Source organism: Fundulus heteroclitus, chromosome 16 (assembly GCF_011125445.2).
Source record: "Fundulus heteroclitus isolate FHET01 chromosome 16, MU-UCD_Fhet_4.1, whole genome shotgun sequence".
NCBI lineage: Eukaryota > Metazoa > Chordata > Actinopteri > Cyprinodontiformes > Fundulidae > Fundulus > Fundulus heteroclitus.
In genome coordinates, this window is record NC_046376.1 from 21,964,510 (window position 1) to 21,984,108 (window position 19,599).

The 19,599-nt window shown below is 40.3% G+C and overlaps 2 protein-coding genes across 3 annotated transcripts in view; both read left to right on the forward strand.

Moving 5' to 3' along the window:
• The first annotated feature begins 296 nt into the window (after positions 1-296).
• On the forward strand, positions 297-12,527 carry gaa (glucosidase, alpha; acid (Pompe disease, glycogen storage disease type II)). 2 transcript variants are annotated; one of them, XM_036148350.1, is made up of 19 exons: positions 297-1,060; positions 2,854-3,008; positions 3,088-3,253; positions 3,411-3,507; positions 4,739-4,858; positions 4,978-5,096; positions 5,483-5,614; positions 5,823-5,933; positions 6,032-6,145; positions 6,283-6,367; positions 7,394-7,511; positions 7,661-7,794; positions 7,894-8,045; positions 8,124-8,272; positions 8,380-8,521; positions 10,475-10,573; positions 11,336-11,500; positions 11,865-12,017; positions 12,153-12,527. In XM_036148350.1, the coding sequence occupies exons 1-19, from the start codon at positions 533-535 to the stop codon at positions 12,216-12,218; spliced, it is 2,805 nt and encodes a 934-aa protein (XP_036004243.1). In that variant the 5' UTR covers positions 297-532; the 3' UTR covers positions 12,219-12,527. The 2 variants fall into 2 exon arrangements, with proteins under 2 accessions (XP_036004243.1, XP_036004244.1); XM_036148351.1 differs by lacking the exon at positions 12,153-12,527 and having other exon boundaries at positions 8,380-8,537; positions 11,865-11,990.
• Positions 12,528-16,316: 3,789 nt separating this feature from the next.
• Positions 16,317-19,599, forward strand: part of tbc1d16 (TBC1 domain family, member 16) — a 45,811-nt gene continuing 42,528 nt past the window's right edge. Inside the window, exon 1 of the mRNA XM_036148075.1 lies at positions 16,317-16,488. The gene's annotated coding sequence lies outside the window, so the exon portion shown is untranslated. The remainder of the gene's footprint in view (positions 16,489-19,599) is intronic.

Below are 19,599 nucleotides of genomic sequence, written 5' to 3' on the forward strand. Positions count from 1 at the left end.
TATATATATATATATATATATATATATATATATATATATATATATATATATATATATATATATATATATATATATATATATATATATATATATATATGTATCGATGTGTGTGTGTGTGTGTGTCAGTTTATCAAACATCTTACTATTAATTGAAGAGACACTTACAAGTAATGAGCTAACAGGCTTTCCGTTTATTGTTCCCTTTTTTGTGTTCTACATTTATACGTAACTTTTGATAGTAATATATGACAAATAACCCATACATATGAGGAATTGAGCTGGTTTGTCCTAGCACGCTTGCCTTAGTGTTTTTATCCTCTGTTGCTAACTGTGCAGCTTCTGCTAGCTATAAACTCGGGACAGCTTTATTAGCTCATGACTTCTTCTTTTAAAGTAACAGTTTCATTTCAGTCCTGCACAGCCTTGCTACGTTAGTTTTTTAATGACTCATATGTTTGTTTATTTATTGTTTTGCTAGCTTCACCATAGCATGGTTTGCTAACAGGAATTTCTCAGAGTCTTTTTTTATAGCATGGGTATTTTGTCTAATTTAACTGTCACCGTGCTCCTCCTTTCTCTGTCTCTATTAGCGAGTTTACACCTTTTGTTCAGGAACGAGGGTAGACTCGTTAGGTCAGTTCATTACGACCCTAATGAGGTCACAGCTCATAAAAAGCCTGGGTCTTCTTCTTATTATTATTATCCCGGAGTACCAAAGAGCGATGGCCCCCCTGAAAGCCTCCAAAGGTCTGGGACTTCCTGGCAAACTGGATGCAGCGTGGCTCCGGAGAGCCGCTTTGACTGCGGCAGGGACAGGCTGCTGAGCCAGGAGGAGTGTGAGGAGAGGGGGTGCTGCTACGCTCCTCTGCCCGGATCTGCAGGGCCGCCCTGGTGCTTCTACCCTTCCCCGTACCCGGGCTACACCATGGGGCGCCTCACCCCCAGCGAGAGGGGCCAGACGGCCACCCTGACCCGGGCCAGCCCATCCTACCTCCCCAAAGATGTCTCCACTCTGAGCCTGGAGGCCATGGATGAGACTCCGGGCTGCTTTCACCTTGTTGTGAGTCCTTCCCAATCAAAATGTATGCAACTCTTAGCAATCTTATATTATATCAAGCTTGACATCTCCTTCTGTTTTTGTTTGTTTCTAATCTTTCTTGCACTCCTTTGCTGTTGTTGTTTAGAACTATACTTTCTCTAGTAATGCAGACAAATTCAATTCACAGGATTAGAGGTTTTATTTAAATAGCCCAGACTGTAGTGTGGACAATTTTGATGACTACTTTCTGTTTCTAGGGACTATAAAGTATTTTTCACTTTACAGCTACAAATGTCAGTGTAGTTCACAGGGATTTTAAGTGATAGAGCGACACGATGTGCTGCATTATTGCCAAGTGGAAGAAAAAGGAATAGTGGTTTTGAAAATGTATAAAGTTTGATGTGCATTTGTATTCATCCTTCCTGAGGAAATGTTTTTAGCACTGAGCTATATTATACACTGGGGTGCTAATAGCCGGCTGTTAGAACGAGTCGCTTTGAAGCCACCAGCCGCCATATCAGTACTCCCTATTTCCCCCCAGTAACTAGGGAATATGTGCTCTACAGCATTGAATAACGAGGATTTTCTCATGTTCAGGGGGGGCTTAAAACTTTTAAAAAGTCAAATGCCATATACTTTTATGTTATGTTCTAAAACTATCAACTACTGAGAAAGTCATGTGTTGAAATATTTTGCATTTTATTTATTTAAAGATATATATAAAACATTTATAAGTATATAAATAACAATATAAAAATACATATATGTATACATATATATACATATACACATACTTATATATACATATCATATACATATATATACATATACACATACTTATATATACATATATACATATTTAATATGAATAACATGTAAAATATTTCAGCACCTAATTTCCTAGTAGTTGATAGTGTTAGTACATCCACTGACTGTAGTATTACCTGTGAAACATTTTCACACAGCCAGAAAACTGCTTGTTGTTGCAAGCAAATCCTATGAGATTCTGTGAGAGTAGGGAGTAGCAAGATGGCGGCCAGTGACTTCAGTTTTTCGGCAAAATCAGCACTCCAGTGTAAAATATAGCTCAGTGGTTTTTAGAGTCAAAATTTGCTGTAGTTACACATAGTACAAGTACATTGAGGCGAGACCCTCTACCAGCTTTGCACATTTAAAGACTGATTGAATGGAGAACAACTGAGAATGACTGGATTCAGGTCTGAACTTTGACTAGACCATTCTGCCACATCAATATGTTTCGATCTAAACCATTGTATTGTAGATCCAGCCTGTATTTTTGTGGTATTTTTGCTGATGGAAGGTGGACCTCTGCCCCAGTCTCGACTGCTTTGCAGCCTGTAAAAGGTTTTCTTCCTGCGATAGCTTGCAGTTTTTTTGACCTTTTTTAAAAAACGCTGTTATGTTTTGCTAGTGATTAAATTACACACAGGCGGACCCTTTTAACTTGGTGAATTGTTTACCCTGCGTTTTTTGTTAGAGGTGTCAGCATTAAGGGGTCTGAACACAACTTTTTTCAGATTTGTGTGATAAATAAATTTGAAAACCATTTAAATTTAATTTCCAGTTTTTCCGCAATCATGAGCAACCTCGTGATGGTGAGTCAATTGAGATAACCAGCAAAATACAGTGAAGCTTGTGGTTGTACCTTGACAAAAAAAAAGTGAAAAGGTTCAGGATTATAAATACTTTATCCAAGACAGAATATTTAACAAACTCTACTTAAATGTATTCCTTCAGGACATTTGATCCTTCACATTCATACATCTAGATGTGTTGTTGTTTTTCTTCTGAAGCTAAAGGACCCATCCTCTGAGCGGTATGAAGTCCCCCTCCCAGCTGGCAGGCCTCAGACTGAAGCCTTTCAGGACCAGGATGCCCTCTACACCACCCAGTACCAGCACCATCCCTTCGGCTTCGTAGTCAGACGAAAGTCCAGTGGAAGGGTCCTGTAAGTGACGCTGACCCTGTTTAATCCCTTTAGAGGTCACCACTGCCACGTCTTTCCAGCGTTTCTTCTCTGGGTTTAGTGTGAACACCACAGTTGCTCCGCTGCTGTTCGCTGACCAGTACCTGCAGCTCTCCACCTCCCTGGCCTCCTCCCTGGTGTCCGGCCTCGGAGAGCATTACACCCCTCTGGTCCTGGACCTCAACTGGAAATCCTTGACTCTTTGGAACAGAGACATGGCTCCACATGTGAGTCTGTAGCAGTGACTGGACTGCACCGGTTGCTGGATATTAGCAACAGTATCAGAAACATTGGATTGAATGGATTCTGTATATTCATGGCCTGTCTTCTTACCGTGTTTCCTGCTGTATATATATAAACTACCGGTACTGTCTTTCACCGCAGGCTGAAGCGAACCTCTATGGGTCCCATCCTTTTTACATAGTGCAGGAAGAGGATGGCTTAGCGCACGGGGTTTTCCTTCTCAACAGCAACGCAATCGGTACAAATCTCTTTCCCCCAGCACACACTGCAAAAGTAGAACTAAAAATAAGTAAAAGTTTCTTGAAATGAATGCATTTGCCCTTGATTTGAGCAGGTAAATAACATTATTTGCCAATGGAATGAGTATTTTTACCCCTAAAATAAGATAATTAGACATCCTGCACTTGAATTAAGATGACGGAGATGAATTGTTCCTATTTTAAGTGCAAAAATCTTATTCCATTGGCAAATAGTCCTATCTACCTGCTCAAAACAAGGAAAAATAGTTTAATTTCAAGAAAAAAAATCTTGTTTTTCGGTCTATTTTTCCTTCATCAGTTACTGTTCCCATGAATTATTTTACAGAAATATGTCCTCCAACTCATTTTAGTGATACAGGTTTTTTCAGACAAGGATATTTAGTTTAAAAAAGGTCCACAGCTATAAATCTGAAAACTGTGAAAGTGTTTGTGAGCTTCTCTGAATCGTAACTGGGGCGGCCGTGGCAGAGTAATCCAGCTTCCTTTACTGAAACAGGGTTATGTGCCTCTGAGCTAGATACTTAATCCCAAGTTAATGTGTGCATTTGTGAATGTGACCTGAAGGCTGTGAGTGGTCGGTATGATTAAAAAAGCACTTTATAAGTTTACCCCATTTACTCTGTAGAACAGCTTTGCCCATGCTGACTTTCAAGTCTTATCCCAGATTCTTAATTAAGTGTAGGTCTGGACTTTGACTGGATAATTTTATCACATCAATATGCTTTGATATAAGCGTTCCATTGTAGCTCTGGTTGTTTTTTTTTTTGGTAAATGGTAAATGGCTGGTTCTTCTATAGCGCTTTAACTAGTCCGACGACCCCAAAGCACTTTACACTACCGTCATTCACTAATTCACACACACGTTCAGGAAAAGGTTTAAAGGGGATGAATGCTTATGCTGTTCTCCTCTGGAGGATATTGCATACAGAGAGAAGGAAAAAAACTATCTAACATAATCTAACATAGTGATTTTTAAATGTAAAAGTCAATGAAAAGCCATTCTAATTTTATAAAAGAAATACTGCAACAGATCAAACCTAATTTTCTTGTGACAATGATTTAGCCATTTTTTTTTTTTAAAGATTCTGTTTGCTGTGTGGACACTGATGGTGAAGCGGGTGTTATCGTTTCTCCTTATGTAGAGTATACATTTTGTGTTGCAAATGGTGATACTTTTTTATTCTTAACTCGTTCTAAATGTCTCTGTAGAAGTAACGCTGCAGCCGACGCCAGCTCTCACCTGGGTGTCCACTGGTGGAATCCTGGACCTGTATATTTTCTTGGGTCCTGACCCTCAGAGTGTGATACGGCAGTACCTCCAGATCATTGGTGTGTCTTTAACTGTGTTATTGAGCTTCAGTAACACATATCCAACTAGTAAGAGACATCTAAACGTGTGTGATGTGTACATTTTTTTATCGGATAATGTTTTTCATTTCTGCTTCCAGGATATCCCATGATGCCTCCTTATTGGTCACTGGGCTTTCATCTCTGTCGCTGGGGTTATGCGACTACTAATGCAACCCGCATGGTTGCGCAACGCATGCACAGTGCAAACTTTCCCATGGTAAAACAAACCAGTAGCAATGGTTCATTGTATATAGAGATACTATACACAGTTATTTGCACATTAGGATTATTCATTTGATTATAAACTGCTAAAAATCCACATGTGAGTTTATTAATATTCTCACTTCCCAGTAACTGGGAAGTGCATGTGTAGAGAAACAATCTGGAGTCTTTTGAATATTGTTTTTAATAGAAACTTGTTAAAGAAAAAAATTAGGTCTGCTATTATTGCAAAAGGCTCAGTATTTTAAATAGGTTCATAATCATATAAGCAGGATAAGTTATACTATAATCAGAGGGACTTTTGTGGAGCTCAGAACTGTAATTTTTTTTATCCAGGTGCTTCACTTGTCATTAAATGTATTTAATGTTATTCACCACCAGGATGTACAGTGGAATGACCTGGACTATGCAGACAAGCGAAGGGTGTTTACCTTTGACCCGCTGCGATTTGGTGATCTACCAGAGATGGTGCAGGAGTTTCATAAGGAAGGCATGAAGTACATCCTCATTCTGGTGCGAAATCTTCAAAATACAACATTCTTTTGTTATCAGAGGCTTTCATTTGATTAAAATTTAGAAAGGAAACCCACAAAGAAAAATCTTAAAAACATTTTCTTCTCACAGCATGTTCATTAAAAATAAAAGGGAAAGTAGTCATTAACTAACTCATCCAGTAGATGGCAGCAAACATCTCGTTTCATCATGGTTTGTTCTTCCTCAGGACCCGGGCATCAGCAGCACCAGCCCCCCTGGAACATACCCTCCGTTTGAAGACGGCGTGAAACGAGATGTATTTCTTAAAAATGCAACTGGGCAAATTCTGATAGGGAAGGTTAGATCCGCTTTTAAGGTCTCTGTTTGGAGACGAAATACTATGAAGTTCCTCGTTTACCTTCATTTAAGTTGGGTGTGTGTGTCCTGTGAACAAAGGTTTGGCCCGGCCCGACAGCGTTTCCTGACTTCACCAACCCAGAGGCCTGGCAGTGGTGGGAGGACTGCATCAGAGGCTTTTACTCTAAGGTTCCCGTAGATGGTCTGTGGATTGTGAGTGCTCGAACAAAGAAGCGTACAAAAAAAACAAAAAACAAACATTGGTTTATATCTAAAGGGCAGATTTTCATATTGTGTACCTGCAGGCTAAACCCTCTTAAATGCTAACTTGTGCTGCCGTTTTCTATCAGGATATGAATGAACCATCCAGCTTTGTCCAGGGATCAGTGGAGGGCTGCCCTGACAGTGAGCTGGAGAGACCACCGTACACACCCAGTAAGGCCATTAGATATATACACTATCACTGATTTGCAGTTTTCCAACTATAGTGCCCCGAAAAATAAAAGTGTTCACACCCGTTGATCGTGTAAATATCTCGTCACATCGTGCATTTAATTGGGATTTTTAAAAAGTTACATGTGATGTGCTATAATCAAACCCCTGTGGGATGGTTGATGCTTTGTATTGTCGTCTTTCCCTACAATTACCACTGCAAGTGCTTTTGGGCTTTGTCTCTCCACCAGCTATTCTCATTTTTTTTTTTTTTTTTTTGCAAATTCATTTTTTGTAAAACTAGTTCCAGGTCAATCAGGTTTGATTGAAAGCATCTACAATAAACCACTACAAGTGTTCCTCCCTCGTTCTGCTGGAAGGCGAGCTTGGACAGGTTTTCTTCTTAGATTAGTCTTATATTTAGCTCTGATCAATGGTTTTTGTGAGCCAAATACACACTTTTTGCATGTAAAAATGAATTTTCGTCTCATCTGACCAAGGTACCCTTCTGCATCACCCCCCCCCCCCCCCTCCCCCCCACATGGCCTGCAGCAAACCCTTGGAGCGTTCTTTGAACAAACGATAAAGAAGTGTCCCCCATCATGATGCTGCCGCCACCATAGTTCACTGCTCCATTAATACCAAGAAAAAATGACACACAGGGTGACTCTGTTTACTATCTAGGCGACTAATGTAGATAATTTGTTGTATTTGATTTTGTTTGGTGACATCAGAGTAAATGGGGTAGAGACAAAGGCACGCCATGCTTCTCAGATCCATATGTGTAAAAATCTTTAGAAAACCATGTATTGTTTTTCTTCCTCCAAACAGTCATGCTCTGTGTTGTGTTGTTCTATCCCAATAAAATAGGTCGAACTGGGATAAATAATGGAAAAGGTCAAGGGGCAGAAATACTTTTGCAAGGCACTTCGTAGATAGATATAGAAAGAAAACTAACCTTTCTTTTACCTGTTAGATTGCAGTTCTAAGGATTTAGTCTGTATTTTTCTCTCAATATCGCGCTAACAGGGGTGGTCGGAGGCCAGTTGAACTCAGGAACCATCTGTATGTCGGCGCAGCAGAAGCTGTCCAGCCATTACAACCTGCACAACCTGTACGGACTGACCGAAGCTTATGCAACACACAGGTTAGACCATGCAACGATGTGAATCATTTATTATAACACCGGTGTGACGTTAAGGTATAAAAAACCTCCTCAAAACTCCCTCTTCTGATGCAGATTTAGTTATTAATTTGGCTGCACATTCATCCTGTTTACCACGTTTTCATCCTCAGTGCTCTGATGAGGATTCGGGGGAAGAGACCCTTCGTCTTGTCTCGCTCCTCTTTCCCCGGCATCGGGCGTTTTTCTGGCGTGTGGACAGGAGACGTGAGGAGTGACTGGGAGCAGCTTCGGTTCTCCATCCCTGGTGACTAAATGCCAAGTTTCAAAGGTCATAATGGTGCATTTATTTGTGGAAAAAGTCTAAAGATCTACAGAGAGCTTTTGTGTACGACGTTCTACACAGCGGTGCTGCAGTTCAGCCTGTTCGGCGTCCCCCTGGCGGGAGCGGACGTCTGCGGCTTCGGAGGCGACACCACCGAGGAGCTATGCGTGCGATGGATGCAACTTGGTGCCTTTTATCCGTTTATGAGGAACCACAACGACAAGCCCAACGCTGTGAGATATAGCGCCTCGGTTTATGGGATTGTGACGATGTAGCTGCCTGTACCTGTCTTCACTCGTGTCGTCCTTCAGCCTCAGGAGCCGTACGTATTTGGGCAGAAGGCCCAAGCAGCCATGCGGAGTGCGTTGAACCTTCGCTACTCCCTCCTCCCGTTCCTCTACACGCTCTTCCACCATGCGCACACATCTGCTGACACTGTTGCCAGGCCCCTCTTCGTGGAGTATGCTGCTTTCTTCTTCTTCTGTGCTTTCAGTGTAACATGAAACTAAAATAATCAAACCCTTTTTAGTTACGGTATTCGTCTCTCTGTGCTTTTGCCACTCTCAGGTTTCCCACCGACCCGAACTGCCGGACCACAGACCGACAGTTCCTGTGGGGGAGTTCGCTTCTCATCAGTCCGGTTTTAGAGCAAGGGGCAGTAGAACTGAGCGCCTACTTACCGGCCGGCACTTGGTACCAACTGCACAACGTGAGTGGCCCCACAAGTCCGTTAGGTCTTCGTTACCGTCTACTGCATCAACACATACAGGAGCTGTCAAAGGTGTTCTCTCCATTTGAAAATCTTCTTTTTTTTTTTTTTTTTGTTATGTTGAAATCACAAAGTTTCACAAAATTATTTAGAAGCCTTTTTACAGGTAAAAACATCTGATAAGTTTGGCATGATTTTGTATTTTTAGCTCCCTTTTAGTCTGACAGCCCTCCATAAAGCCCAGTGCGACCAGTTTGGTTCCAAACTCACCTCTTTGGTAAACAGAGGTCTTAAATTTCAGGATAGATCCCGTTATTCTGTGAAGCAGGAGCACTGAAAAAAGGGAACTAAAAGTAGGTAAAAATTTCTTGAAATGAGTGTATTTTTCCTTGATTTGAGGAGCTAAATGAAACTATTTGCCAATGGTTTGAGTATTTTTACCCCTAAAATAAGATAATTAGACATCCTGCACTCGAAATAACATGATGGAGATGAATTGTTCCTATTTTAAGTGCAAAAATCTTGTTCCATTGGCAAATAGTCTTAGTTACTGGCTCTAATCAAGGTAAAATACACTGATTTCAAGAAAATGTTACTTACTTTTAGTTCCCTTTTTGCAGTGAGTTTGCAAACTGGGGATCAGGACCCCCTCAGAGGGCCGCAAGATGATTCATGATTCAAAATTCTGACTTTACCATGTCAGAGATATATTTGTTTTAATATAGCAAATATATGCCTTTAATAATGAAAAAAATATTCTTCAAATTTACGAATTTTTGACATCAGAAAACATCAAAGCTTTTTTGTCACAAATTTGTGAAAATATTCTCAATTAATTTTTACTTTTTGTGGAAAACTACTCCTCCGTGGCCAATCATTTATTTTCTTTCATCTAAAATGGCCTTAATACAAGATTCTTTTTGGAAATTGTCATGTGAGAATAAAGTCACACAGTCGTTACAAAGACCTGAAACGACTTGCCTTATTTGTGAAACTGATGACAAAGTATAAGTTTACAAGATGCTCAACAATTCTCATTTTAACACAGTTTGCATAAAATCACTACTCTATTCTCGCAGTTTTGTGATTTTCTTTTCTAGTAATTTCCAAAAAGAATAAAATACTTCTTCTACTCCTCCAGAATGGGTCTCTGGTGCTGTTATTTTGGGGGTCACAGGCTGATAAATGCAGACAAGGCTTGTTAAAGAACATTAGTAGACAAAGGGCATCATGAAGATGGAGAAGCACAGCATACTGGTCAGAGATAAAGTGGGAGAGACATTTAAAGCAGGCTATAAAGCGACTGCAAACCTATGAAAACATGGCTGCCTACCTAAAGCGACAAGCTTAGGGAGGAGCCATTGACCAAAGACGCAGCCCAGAGGCTCATGGTAACTCTGGTGGAGCAGCAGAGATTATGGGCTCAGGTGGGAGGATCTGTCGCCAGACTTCATTAATACTGTTATTATTGCAAAGTGGCAACAAGAAAGTGATTGTGAATAAATAGCCATTAGAAGTACCGTTTGCTGTTTGCCCCAAAGTCATGCGGAGGACACTGCAAACTCTGGAAAAAGGTGGTCTGCTTAAATGAGACGCAAATGAATGTGGTGGGAAGCTAACGCTGCGTATCGCCAAGGAAACAAAATAGATCTTTTTTTTTAAGATGATACTTAAAAAAATGTAAATAGCTTTTTACAGACGTTTTCCATCCAAACTGATATTGAACTACTGTGCAAAGAAGAATTTCCTAAAAAATCCAGTCTTTATAAAGGAAGACATGTAAGTTTTTCATATATTAAGAAAAAGATGCAAAAGCTATGTATGATCACAAACATTCACCCTCACATGAAATCTTAATTAAATACCTTGTGGTTGAAATATGAGAAAATCTAACTCAGTTTAAGGAGTATCAGAACCGTTCTATTGGACTGACATCTCTTCTGCGTCCTCAAGGGTCAGCCGATCCACAGCGGCGGTCAGTACGTTCAGCTTCCAGCGCCTCTGGAAACGATCAACGTTCACGTGAGAGAGGGGCACATCATCCCCCAGCAGGTGGGCGTCGGCTCTAGCGCCTGATATTTTATGTTTTTTTTTATTTTTTTTTACCTGAGTGGTATCGGCTGAAACGTGTACGTGTTCGCCGATCCATTACCGCATTCAGCAGCCGTGCCTTGAGACGGAGCGAATCGCACACGTCGCCACTCCCTCCCTGGCAGAAAGCAGCTGGTAATGTTGTAAGTGACGCATTCATTAAGCGCTGCCATGAGAGTCGTGATGCATGTTTTTTTTTTTTCTGTGTGCCTTTCAAACCGCGGTCTGAAGCTGATTGATTGTTAATATTAGCTGGTTTAAACGCAAGTTTTGAGACTTGTGTAACAATTCTTACCATTGTGTCGTTTTTGTCATGTAAATAGAGGAAGAAAAAAACAATAGCAGCCTCAAGAATTGGCCCCATAAAATCAGCAGCACATATCGGGTATCGGTTAGACTAATGTCAGAATAATCGGTATGGGCATCGGCCTTTAAAAAACCTTTATCGGTCGATCTCTGGCCGGCACTGCAGAGTTTAGGAGGCTGAAGCTCGGCTTTTATCTCTCGTTTTTTTTGGTCTCTGCTCGACAGATAATTTATTCACTAAGATGTTTTAGTTTGCTGCAGTCTAATTATTGCTGTTCAGCTTTTGATTGATAAGCTGAGCTGATCTTTGGTTGGAGATGAGTTATGCTATGTTAATTAGCTTGATAGTGTCTTTGAAAAAAATCTGTTTTTAAATGCTGCGTCATCCATTTTTTTATTTTTTTTGCTTCTGTGAAGGAGCCTGCTTTGACCACTGCAGCGTCACGCAGAAACCCTTTCTTCCTGACGGTGGCGCTGTCCACGCGTGGCTGGGCGTGGGGGGACTTGTTCTGGGACGACGGAGACAGCCTTAGGACTTTTGAAACACAAAATTATTGCTACGTGAACTTCACTGCTGAACAGGTGGGTATGGTGTCAAGCTAAAGTTCAACTCCTGCTTCAACTTCTCCACGTTTTGTCACGTTACAACCACAGCCTTCAGTTTGTTATATTGTGATTTGATACGGTAGACTAACTCTTCCTCCCTACAACTATACGCTAGTTTTTGTCGGCCTTTAAATCGTTGTTAAAATACAGCGGCCTCTGTGGCCCTAACATGATAAAATGCAAACCATTTCAAGATGTTTGAAAATTTCTTTAGGCACTGTCAGGGAAGACTGGATCTGGAAGCGTGAATCAGTAAAAGTCTGAAAGTGATCAGGTTTTTTTTATTTTTATTCCGACAAACGTATATGTTAATGTGTTAATTATCCGTACTTTGCCTCAGTCGCAGATAACCAGCATCCCTGTAAACCTGAACGGGGCCTTGGCCAATCTGCTGCTGGGAGGCCTTCAGGTGTTCGGCGTGCCTTCATCGCCGCTTTATGTCTTGGCAAATGGAGAGAAAGTCAGGGACTTTACATATCAGGCTGACACCAAGGTGAGTTCTGGGTTAGTCAGCGCCCTTTACTTTCATGCTTTTGAAAGTTTTACTATTTACACCAACATAAATAATTGCCTCCCTGTCCACCATGTTGCAAACTGAACCAAACGGATCTTTTTTTGTCTCTTGTAGGTTCTGACAGTGACGAGTCTGGCCTTACCCATGTCAGAGACATTTACAGTCCAATGGGTTCTATAATGCACTGAATTTATGTTATTTTCTTCTCCTTTGCTCTCTGCAATGGAAGGCTGCATTATTCTGCAGAGATGTTATTCAAGCCTTTAAATGTAAAGGAAAAACCATAAATTACACTTTTTCCAACCTTACAAGCTTATATTTAAAGATAGCAATTTGATCATGTTTGTACCTTCCAGGTTTATGTAATTTGACTAAATATCAGCCATTTATTTCTTTTCAGTTGATTAAATCAGGACCGTTTAATGGCATATAAAACAGTTTTGTAAATATTTTTGTACAAAATAAAGACATTTCACTTTTAGACTTTGATAAGATGTTGCATTTGTTATTTCATGCACTGAGAATAGCTGATGATACTCCATTGCTCCTCACAGTGAAATCATTCTGTTGCAGGATGAATTGTTGAAGATAAATACATAAAATAATGTAAAATACAGCAGGAATGGCACTTAAAGTCTTCAAGAATGTTTGATCAGGCTGGACTGAGAACTTAGCAAGGGGGATCTTTATATGTTTGTCTTCACACAGTTTCTCCAGATCCATCAGAGTCCTGGATCCTCTCTCATGCTCTCCTTCCTCTCGGCAGGTTTTTCTGTAGGATTTAGGTCTGAACACTGAGATGGCAGAGAAAGACACACAGAAATGGTCAAGGGCAGCGTTTCTCAGTCCTGGTCCTCAGGGCCCCACTGTTCTGCATGTTTTGGGCGATTTTCCTGCTGCCACACACGTAACTCAAATAAATGGAAGATTGACAAACTTCTGCAGCACTTGGATCACCGAGGAGAGAGTCTAGTACAGTTACTGGACTCAGCAGGTATGCTGGAGCAGAGAAAATAAGCAGGATGCGGGCCCTGAGGACCAGGGTTAAGAATCACTGGTCAGGTGAACCATTTCTGTGTCTATTTGGCTAGATGTTTTGGATGAGTGTCTTGTTGAGAGACCCGATGAAAACACATTTTCATTTTTTTTTGTAAAGATTGTGGTCAGTATCAGTAGAAAAGCACTATATAGATTCAGTCAATTTACAATTTTCTTTAACCTCTTGGTATTCTAAAGAGTTAACAATGCCATGAACAGGCCCACAGCATCACAGATTCCCCACCATGCTCAACAGGAGCTTTTTCATTTATTCCTTCTTTGTTTTAGGATTGACTAGTCTGGGGTGTTTGCTAAACTTATCCTCTGACAGGTGCACACATTTCCAGCCAGAGCCTCATCAGCATTCAACAAACCCCACACTATTTTGAATGTCTTGGAAGGAGAGGAGAAGTATTTTCCAGTCATAAACCTGGGTCCACATCTGGCCTTGTTTCTCAAAATCCAGTTGTCCTAGGCTTTGAATTGTGGTTCCAACTAAATATCGGTCAAAGTGCTAAGTGGGTAGCTATTCTCTGATAGCATTATTCTACCTCATTCGAATAGCATTAGCTTTCTTTTATTTCCCATTTTAAAAAGTGTCTCGTCTGTGCCATGTCATAATTTGGACCCTGTAAATATAAACACGCTAACATGTATGGAATAAATTTTTTAAAAAAAAAATTAACGTTATGATTCATAGGAATCGTTAGGGGTCCCATAAAGTGTTGAGTAACGTAACATAATCATTTTATTTTAATATGATTATTTCTTAACATGGAAATTTTTCCCCCAGAAATGCAAAGGTTCAATTGTTCCATTGTTCTCGAGTGTGAAATGATTTGGTTTTCAATATATTTTAAGCCTCTGTGTATATACTTCTCTGGAGTGGCAATAAATGTAGAGGGTGAGAGAGTTTATAAATGCTTTTTTAAAATAGTGCTTTGTTAGAATTCACATCTCTTTTTGTCATGAATAAACAATCGGTGTCTGTCCCTGTGATGGACTGATGGTGTACCCTGGCCGTTTCCCAATGACAGCAGGAGGTAGATACAACCTCCTGCTGCCACCCTAAAGTGGATTCATTCGGTAGATCAAATAGATGGCTGGATAGTGATTGTAAAACAAAACAAAATTCTATTCACTGGAATGTACATTATAAAAATATTCAATACTGTATGTGCGTAACCTTTATTTATCCTGGTAGATCTTATTAAGATTAAAAATCTCCAGCTGTTGTTACAACCGGAGTGTTTTGGGGGGTGTCGGTACCAATTTTCCACACTTAGAGCCTTATTTTTTTGTCCATTCTTCTGGAAAGAAAAAACTTAATCTCGGTCAGATTTGATCTAAAGTGTGTGAACATGAACGTTATAGTGTCTATCTATGCCACTCTACTGGCTCTGGCTGCATGTTTATGGTTTTCAAGCTGGAAGGCGAACCTCTGCCCAAGTCTCAAGTCCTTTGAGGTAAAAAACACCCAAGGCTTGGCACAATCAATGTGTTACTTGGCCTTTATGATGCTGTTTCCTCACTAAATTTCTCTATAAACCTCTGAGGCCTTCACAAAGCAGCTGGATTTATGCTATGGCTAAATTAGACCCATAGGGACTCTGTTTACTAGGTGGGGTGTTAAAGGGATTGGGACATATTTAAGGGTTTCAGAAAAGAAGGTTGAATACAAATACATATTACACTATTCAGGGGGAATAAAAGTGAAGAAGTTAAAAAGAATTCCTTTCCTCTGTTTTATTTATCTTTATTGGTCTGTTCTTTTGACAGTTAAAAGTAAAGTTCCTTCGTATGAATGAAAGAGCTTTTCTTTCTTTGTTTTTGACTTTCTCTGCCTGTCTGCTGCTAATCCTGGCATGCATTTTGGCTCTTTTATCGCTTGTCATGTAGATCAAACCAGCTGTTTAAAATTAAACCGCGTTCGAAGAAGTTGTTTTCTTGAAACATTTAGTTGTGCTATTGACCTTTATTCATTAGTAGCTTCACAGAAAGAAGGGCAAGGCTTACAGTAAATGCACCGAGGACTATAACTCTGTCAATGAGCCTTACAATACCCCCAGAATATATATATATATATATATATATATTTATATATATATATATATATTTATATATATATATATATATATATATATATATATATATATATATATATATATATATATATATATATATATATATTAGGGCGGGGCGATATGGATTAAAAAGTAAATCTCAGATTTTATCATACCAAATCCGATTAATTGATTTTTTTCCTCCTTTTTGTTTCATAAAAAGAAATTAAATAAATTATTTTAAAACCTTGCTTTTATATCAAGCATTTTGTCAGGGAGTTGACCTGAATTCAAAGTGCAACTAAAAACAAGCTGGCAGCCGTGCCATTATAAACAATGAAAATATAACAAAACATTTGCTGCTAGTGGTAGTACACATTGAGCTAAGAACAGGCTTCACTGCACTTGTGAACATCAAACTAAGTTAAAAAAAAGTAAATAAGTAAATGAAGTACCTCGTATTATGGCAAAAAAAAAAGTTTCCACTTAACAATATTTTGACAATATATTTGCCTAAACATATATCCTGCATCACATGCTGTTCTCTTCATGGAAACCCAATGAGTGTATTGGCAAAATAAAATCCAGATTTTCCAAAAATGAAATCTTAAAGAATTGTAAATTCGAATTAATGAATTAAATCGATTTATCGCCCAGCCCTAAGAAATATATATATATATATATATATATATATTTTTTTTTTTTCTTTTTTTCTTTTTTTCTTTTTTTCTTACATGCCTGAAACCAGTTCTAAGGAGGTCGGCAAAGACAGCAGTGGTGTGATGATGCTCTGATTCCAGCTCTGGTCCTGATGGTGGACCAACTGCATTTCCTGGGAAGAAGAAAGGGTCACTTATTACCAAAGATTTCAGATCAGACATAAAATATCAGATTCCCAGTTGGTGTGACAGGATTACTACGTGCCGGAAAGAGCTAAATATGGGGGTGATTGGTTATGGGGTTGTGACGTAAATTCAAGAGATTAAAAAGGCGAAGGTATTTCAGGAAGTAAAGGCCAGCGTGTTTTAAATCAAAGCATCAAACGTGGTTTAAACACAAAAGCGCTTGACTCCTTCAAATGCTCCTTTACTCTGAAAGTCCGGAGCGGAAGTGTCTATTTTTGCAGCAGCAGTGTGGCGGACGGTGCCTCATACAGTGATAAACCACTGCGATAGAAAAGAAAAAAGAAAAAGCAGGAGCTGAGTTGGCAATATCCAGAGCTAAAAGCGTGAGGGGAAATATTAAATAAAATCCCGAACCAGGCCCGGGTTCGTGGCGCTGTGTGGCCATGCCCGCTTGCTGAGATGGTTGTCCGGAGTGGGCTGTAGATTCCTGCGGCGGGACTGAAGGTGAGCGCCCTCCATGCTGCTGCTGCTGCTGCTGCTATATCTGGTCAGGTATCTGCTGCTGCTGGAGCAGGTGTCTGCCGCCACTCGTTTGATCATTCACTGTGGCCGATAGCCGTGCGTGTTTTTTTGTTGTTGCTTTTTTTTACACGGCCACCCCAGGCGTGCCTCTGACGTTCACGTCAAAAGCTGGCACTGACCGAGAGTCTCTGCTCGGACATGTAACTCAGAGGGACTGGTGCGTTCAGGCCTGCTGTAAACAGCCTTGTCCATCATCCGCTGCTGTCAGGCGGATGCTGCCGAGGCTTGTCCCGCCACGGGCAGCCTAAGGACAGGGAGCGTCCCCCTCCTCACATCTTATTTTCCTGTTCATTGAACGCATCAAAGCGGACATTCCTCCCCTTTTTTTGCGCTGTAAACGCATCGACAAGAACGTTATGATTAACTTTGTTTAGTTTAATCGGTATACGTCAAATGAAGTTTATTTAATTTTTGGTTCATGCATGCTTGCCGGATGAAGTATGAACAGTAATAGGTAACTGTAGAGGGGAAAAAAACGAATTTCTGTTTTAAAACAAAAATTAATAAACCAACATGAAAACCGTGTTTACTTTCTGTGAGCTGAAGTTTAAATTAGCTTGTTATTCCTTATATGAACTAAGACTCCAAAACGGAAAAAAATGCCCTTTTTTCACATAGGCTATTCTAATTCCGGCCCTCAATGTAAAGGTAAAAGGAAAAGTGTCTACAAGCTAACATTATTTAATAACAAATATGTGCTTGTTGTAATTTTTTAACTTGAAAATAATTGTACTAAGCTGATATTAAAGCAGCGCTGTGTAACCTTTAGCCACTAGGGGGCACTAGACTTGAAACTTTCAGGTTCAGCACTGGCGGAAGGCCACTGCACTGTCGCAAAATTAACCAGTCTCCGTGTTTTGGAATCTGATAGCAGACCACTTTGGACCAGCAGATTGAGAAGTCATGGAGTTACTTCTAAAGGCAAGGCCACATTCACCGCTCTAGATTATACTCTGAGAGAGGGAGAGGATGAGGCAGAGCCAAGGGAGAGGGAGGGGGAGCACCATGGCCAGGCTCAATCATCTGATTAAGAAGGGCTGCATGGATGTCCACAGAGAAGAGCTGACATTAAGGTTGATGAACTATATTTACTGCATTTTGTAATAACTTTGTCCATGAAAATGTTCGACTCAAGGATAAGAAAAGTAGAAGTGTGTAAGGTTAGCTCTCGTGTTTAAGGGTAGCTCACACTGCTGTAAAGCGACGTGACCCATTCAGAGCTGGATCTGCACCTCTCAAGTTATACATAGTTACAATTTTGACAGTGCGCCTTATGTATGATTGCCGTACTTTTTGCGCTCACTGACTGATGTTATGTGGTACAATGCGCTCAAAAATCAGTTAGAATGTGTAGGTACGACTTTGGTAAGCAATGAAGCCGCTCTGCTCAATGGATATTCATAGCATTACGGTACGCTGTGTCACTACCTGATCGGCCCCATAAAAGGAGCCCTGAGCAGTCTACGCCTTATTTGTGAACATAGACACGTTAATTCATAGTGCGCTTATAAACTGGTGCGTTTTATAGTCCGAAAAATACGGTAGGCAGGTTTTTGACTAGAGCATCCTGAATTGAGCGTTCATACACAAGTGTGTATATTGAACTGAAGAATTATTTAATATATCTCAAGTTAAGCTAATACTTGGGTCAAAACGGCTTTAAATATAGATGAAAAAATTGACACAGGACCTTCAGTGTTTTCTGCATTTTCCGTGATGACTCGAAAGTGTGACATACTTGGTGCCCTCTTGGATCTCTTGCACAGAGCGATTCAACAGCAAGTGTAGGAGTTCAGGTTCAAGATGGGTCAGTGTGTTGCAGTCAATTGGTAATAAAAAAAATCGCCTTAAGAGAGGAGCAAAAATGTACATGTGGTATAGCAGCTAGGCGTCTGTCCTGTAACCTGTGAGTTGCCGGTTCAAATCCCGGGTCCGTCTGTTCTCAGTTGTTTTGTCCTCGTGCGAGATGGTTCAACCACTTTGCTTGCTGCTGGTGGTCAGAGGGCCTGACATTGTATGTCAGGCTGCCCTAGAGCAGCTGTGACTACAATGTAGCTTACCACCCCCAGCGTGTATTTGAATGGGGAATGACTGATTTTGGTGTGAAGCCCTTTGGGGTCCTTGGACTTCATCAAGCGCTATACAACTGCAGGCCGTTTACCATATTCTAACATCTACATCTAGTGTTTTCGATATTTGATTAAAAAATCTGGACAAATCGCTCAAGCTCATCAAAATGTTAGCTATGTGTTGATTTCTATGTGCTTGCTCATCTTTATTTGTTGTTTTTTTTCAAACGCCTCCCTGTGTCACCTTTTAGTTTGTATAGATGAAAGTGTGCCCCCTGCAGGCACAGTGGTGTAGAACGGTACCAGATTTAGGTGCCCTTTTAAGGGTATGAAAATAGAAAAAATTTCGTTCCGGTTTTCCAGTAATATTTTTAACATTCTGTTAGCACGGCTCTCGCCAGCACAATTCAGCGTAACAGACCATTATGCTGAAAGTTGGCCAAATTACGCTGAAATTTGACTGTTCCGCTCATTAAAAATGAGCGTTAGTACAACACTGATGTTTGGGAGCAACATAGACTGGTCAGTAAAGCTGTTGACGGTGCGTCAGCGGCGTTATAACCCTCCCGAACAACATAAGCTAACGCTAGCTGTTATTAGCTCGATGATCAGCCTTCTCGGAGCTGCACGATGCAGCGCTCCGCAAAGGTCTGCAGTTTTTGGCCATGTAACAATTAATGGATAAGAAGCGTCCTTTAGGAAGCATTTTTTTGTACTGCATAGTGAACTGCAGCCCTGACAACAATTTTAGCCAAAGTAGTTCCACTCTGAAACTACTGTAGATTCATTTTTCCAGATTTCACTTTTATAAAATCCAAGCTAAGTTGGTCTCTAGTTTCCCATTTGCATTTGAGTTTCTAGGTGTTATTTGGATTTAGTTATGGATGCTCCGCCCATTCAGTGAACTGAATATTTAGGACATACTGTATATATATTGGTTTATGACATCATTGTCATTATAACA

Bases quoted from the DNA above. Each gene is read 5' to 3' on its own strand.
- gaa (XM_036148350.1), top strand. From the start codon at position 533: ATGGGTATTTTGTCTAATTTAACTGTCACCGTGCTCCTCCTTTCTCTG. The intron at 5,934-6,031 runs GTTAGATCCGCT...CTGTGAACAAAG, and splicing joins GGCAAATTCTGATAGGGAAG to GTTTGGCCCGGCCCGACAGC. The intron at 12,018-12,152 runs GTGAGTTCTGGG...TGTCTCTTGTAG, and splicing joins CATATCAGGCTGACACCAAG to GTTCTGACAGTGACGAGTCT.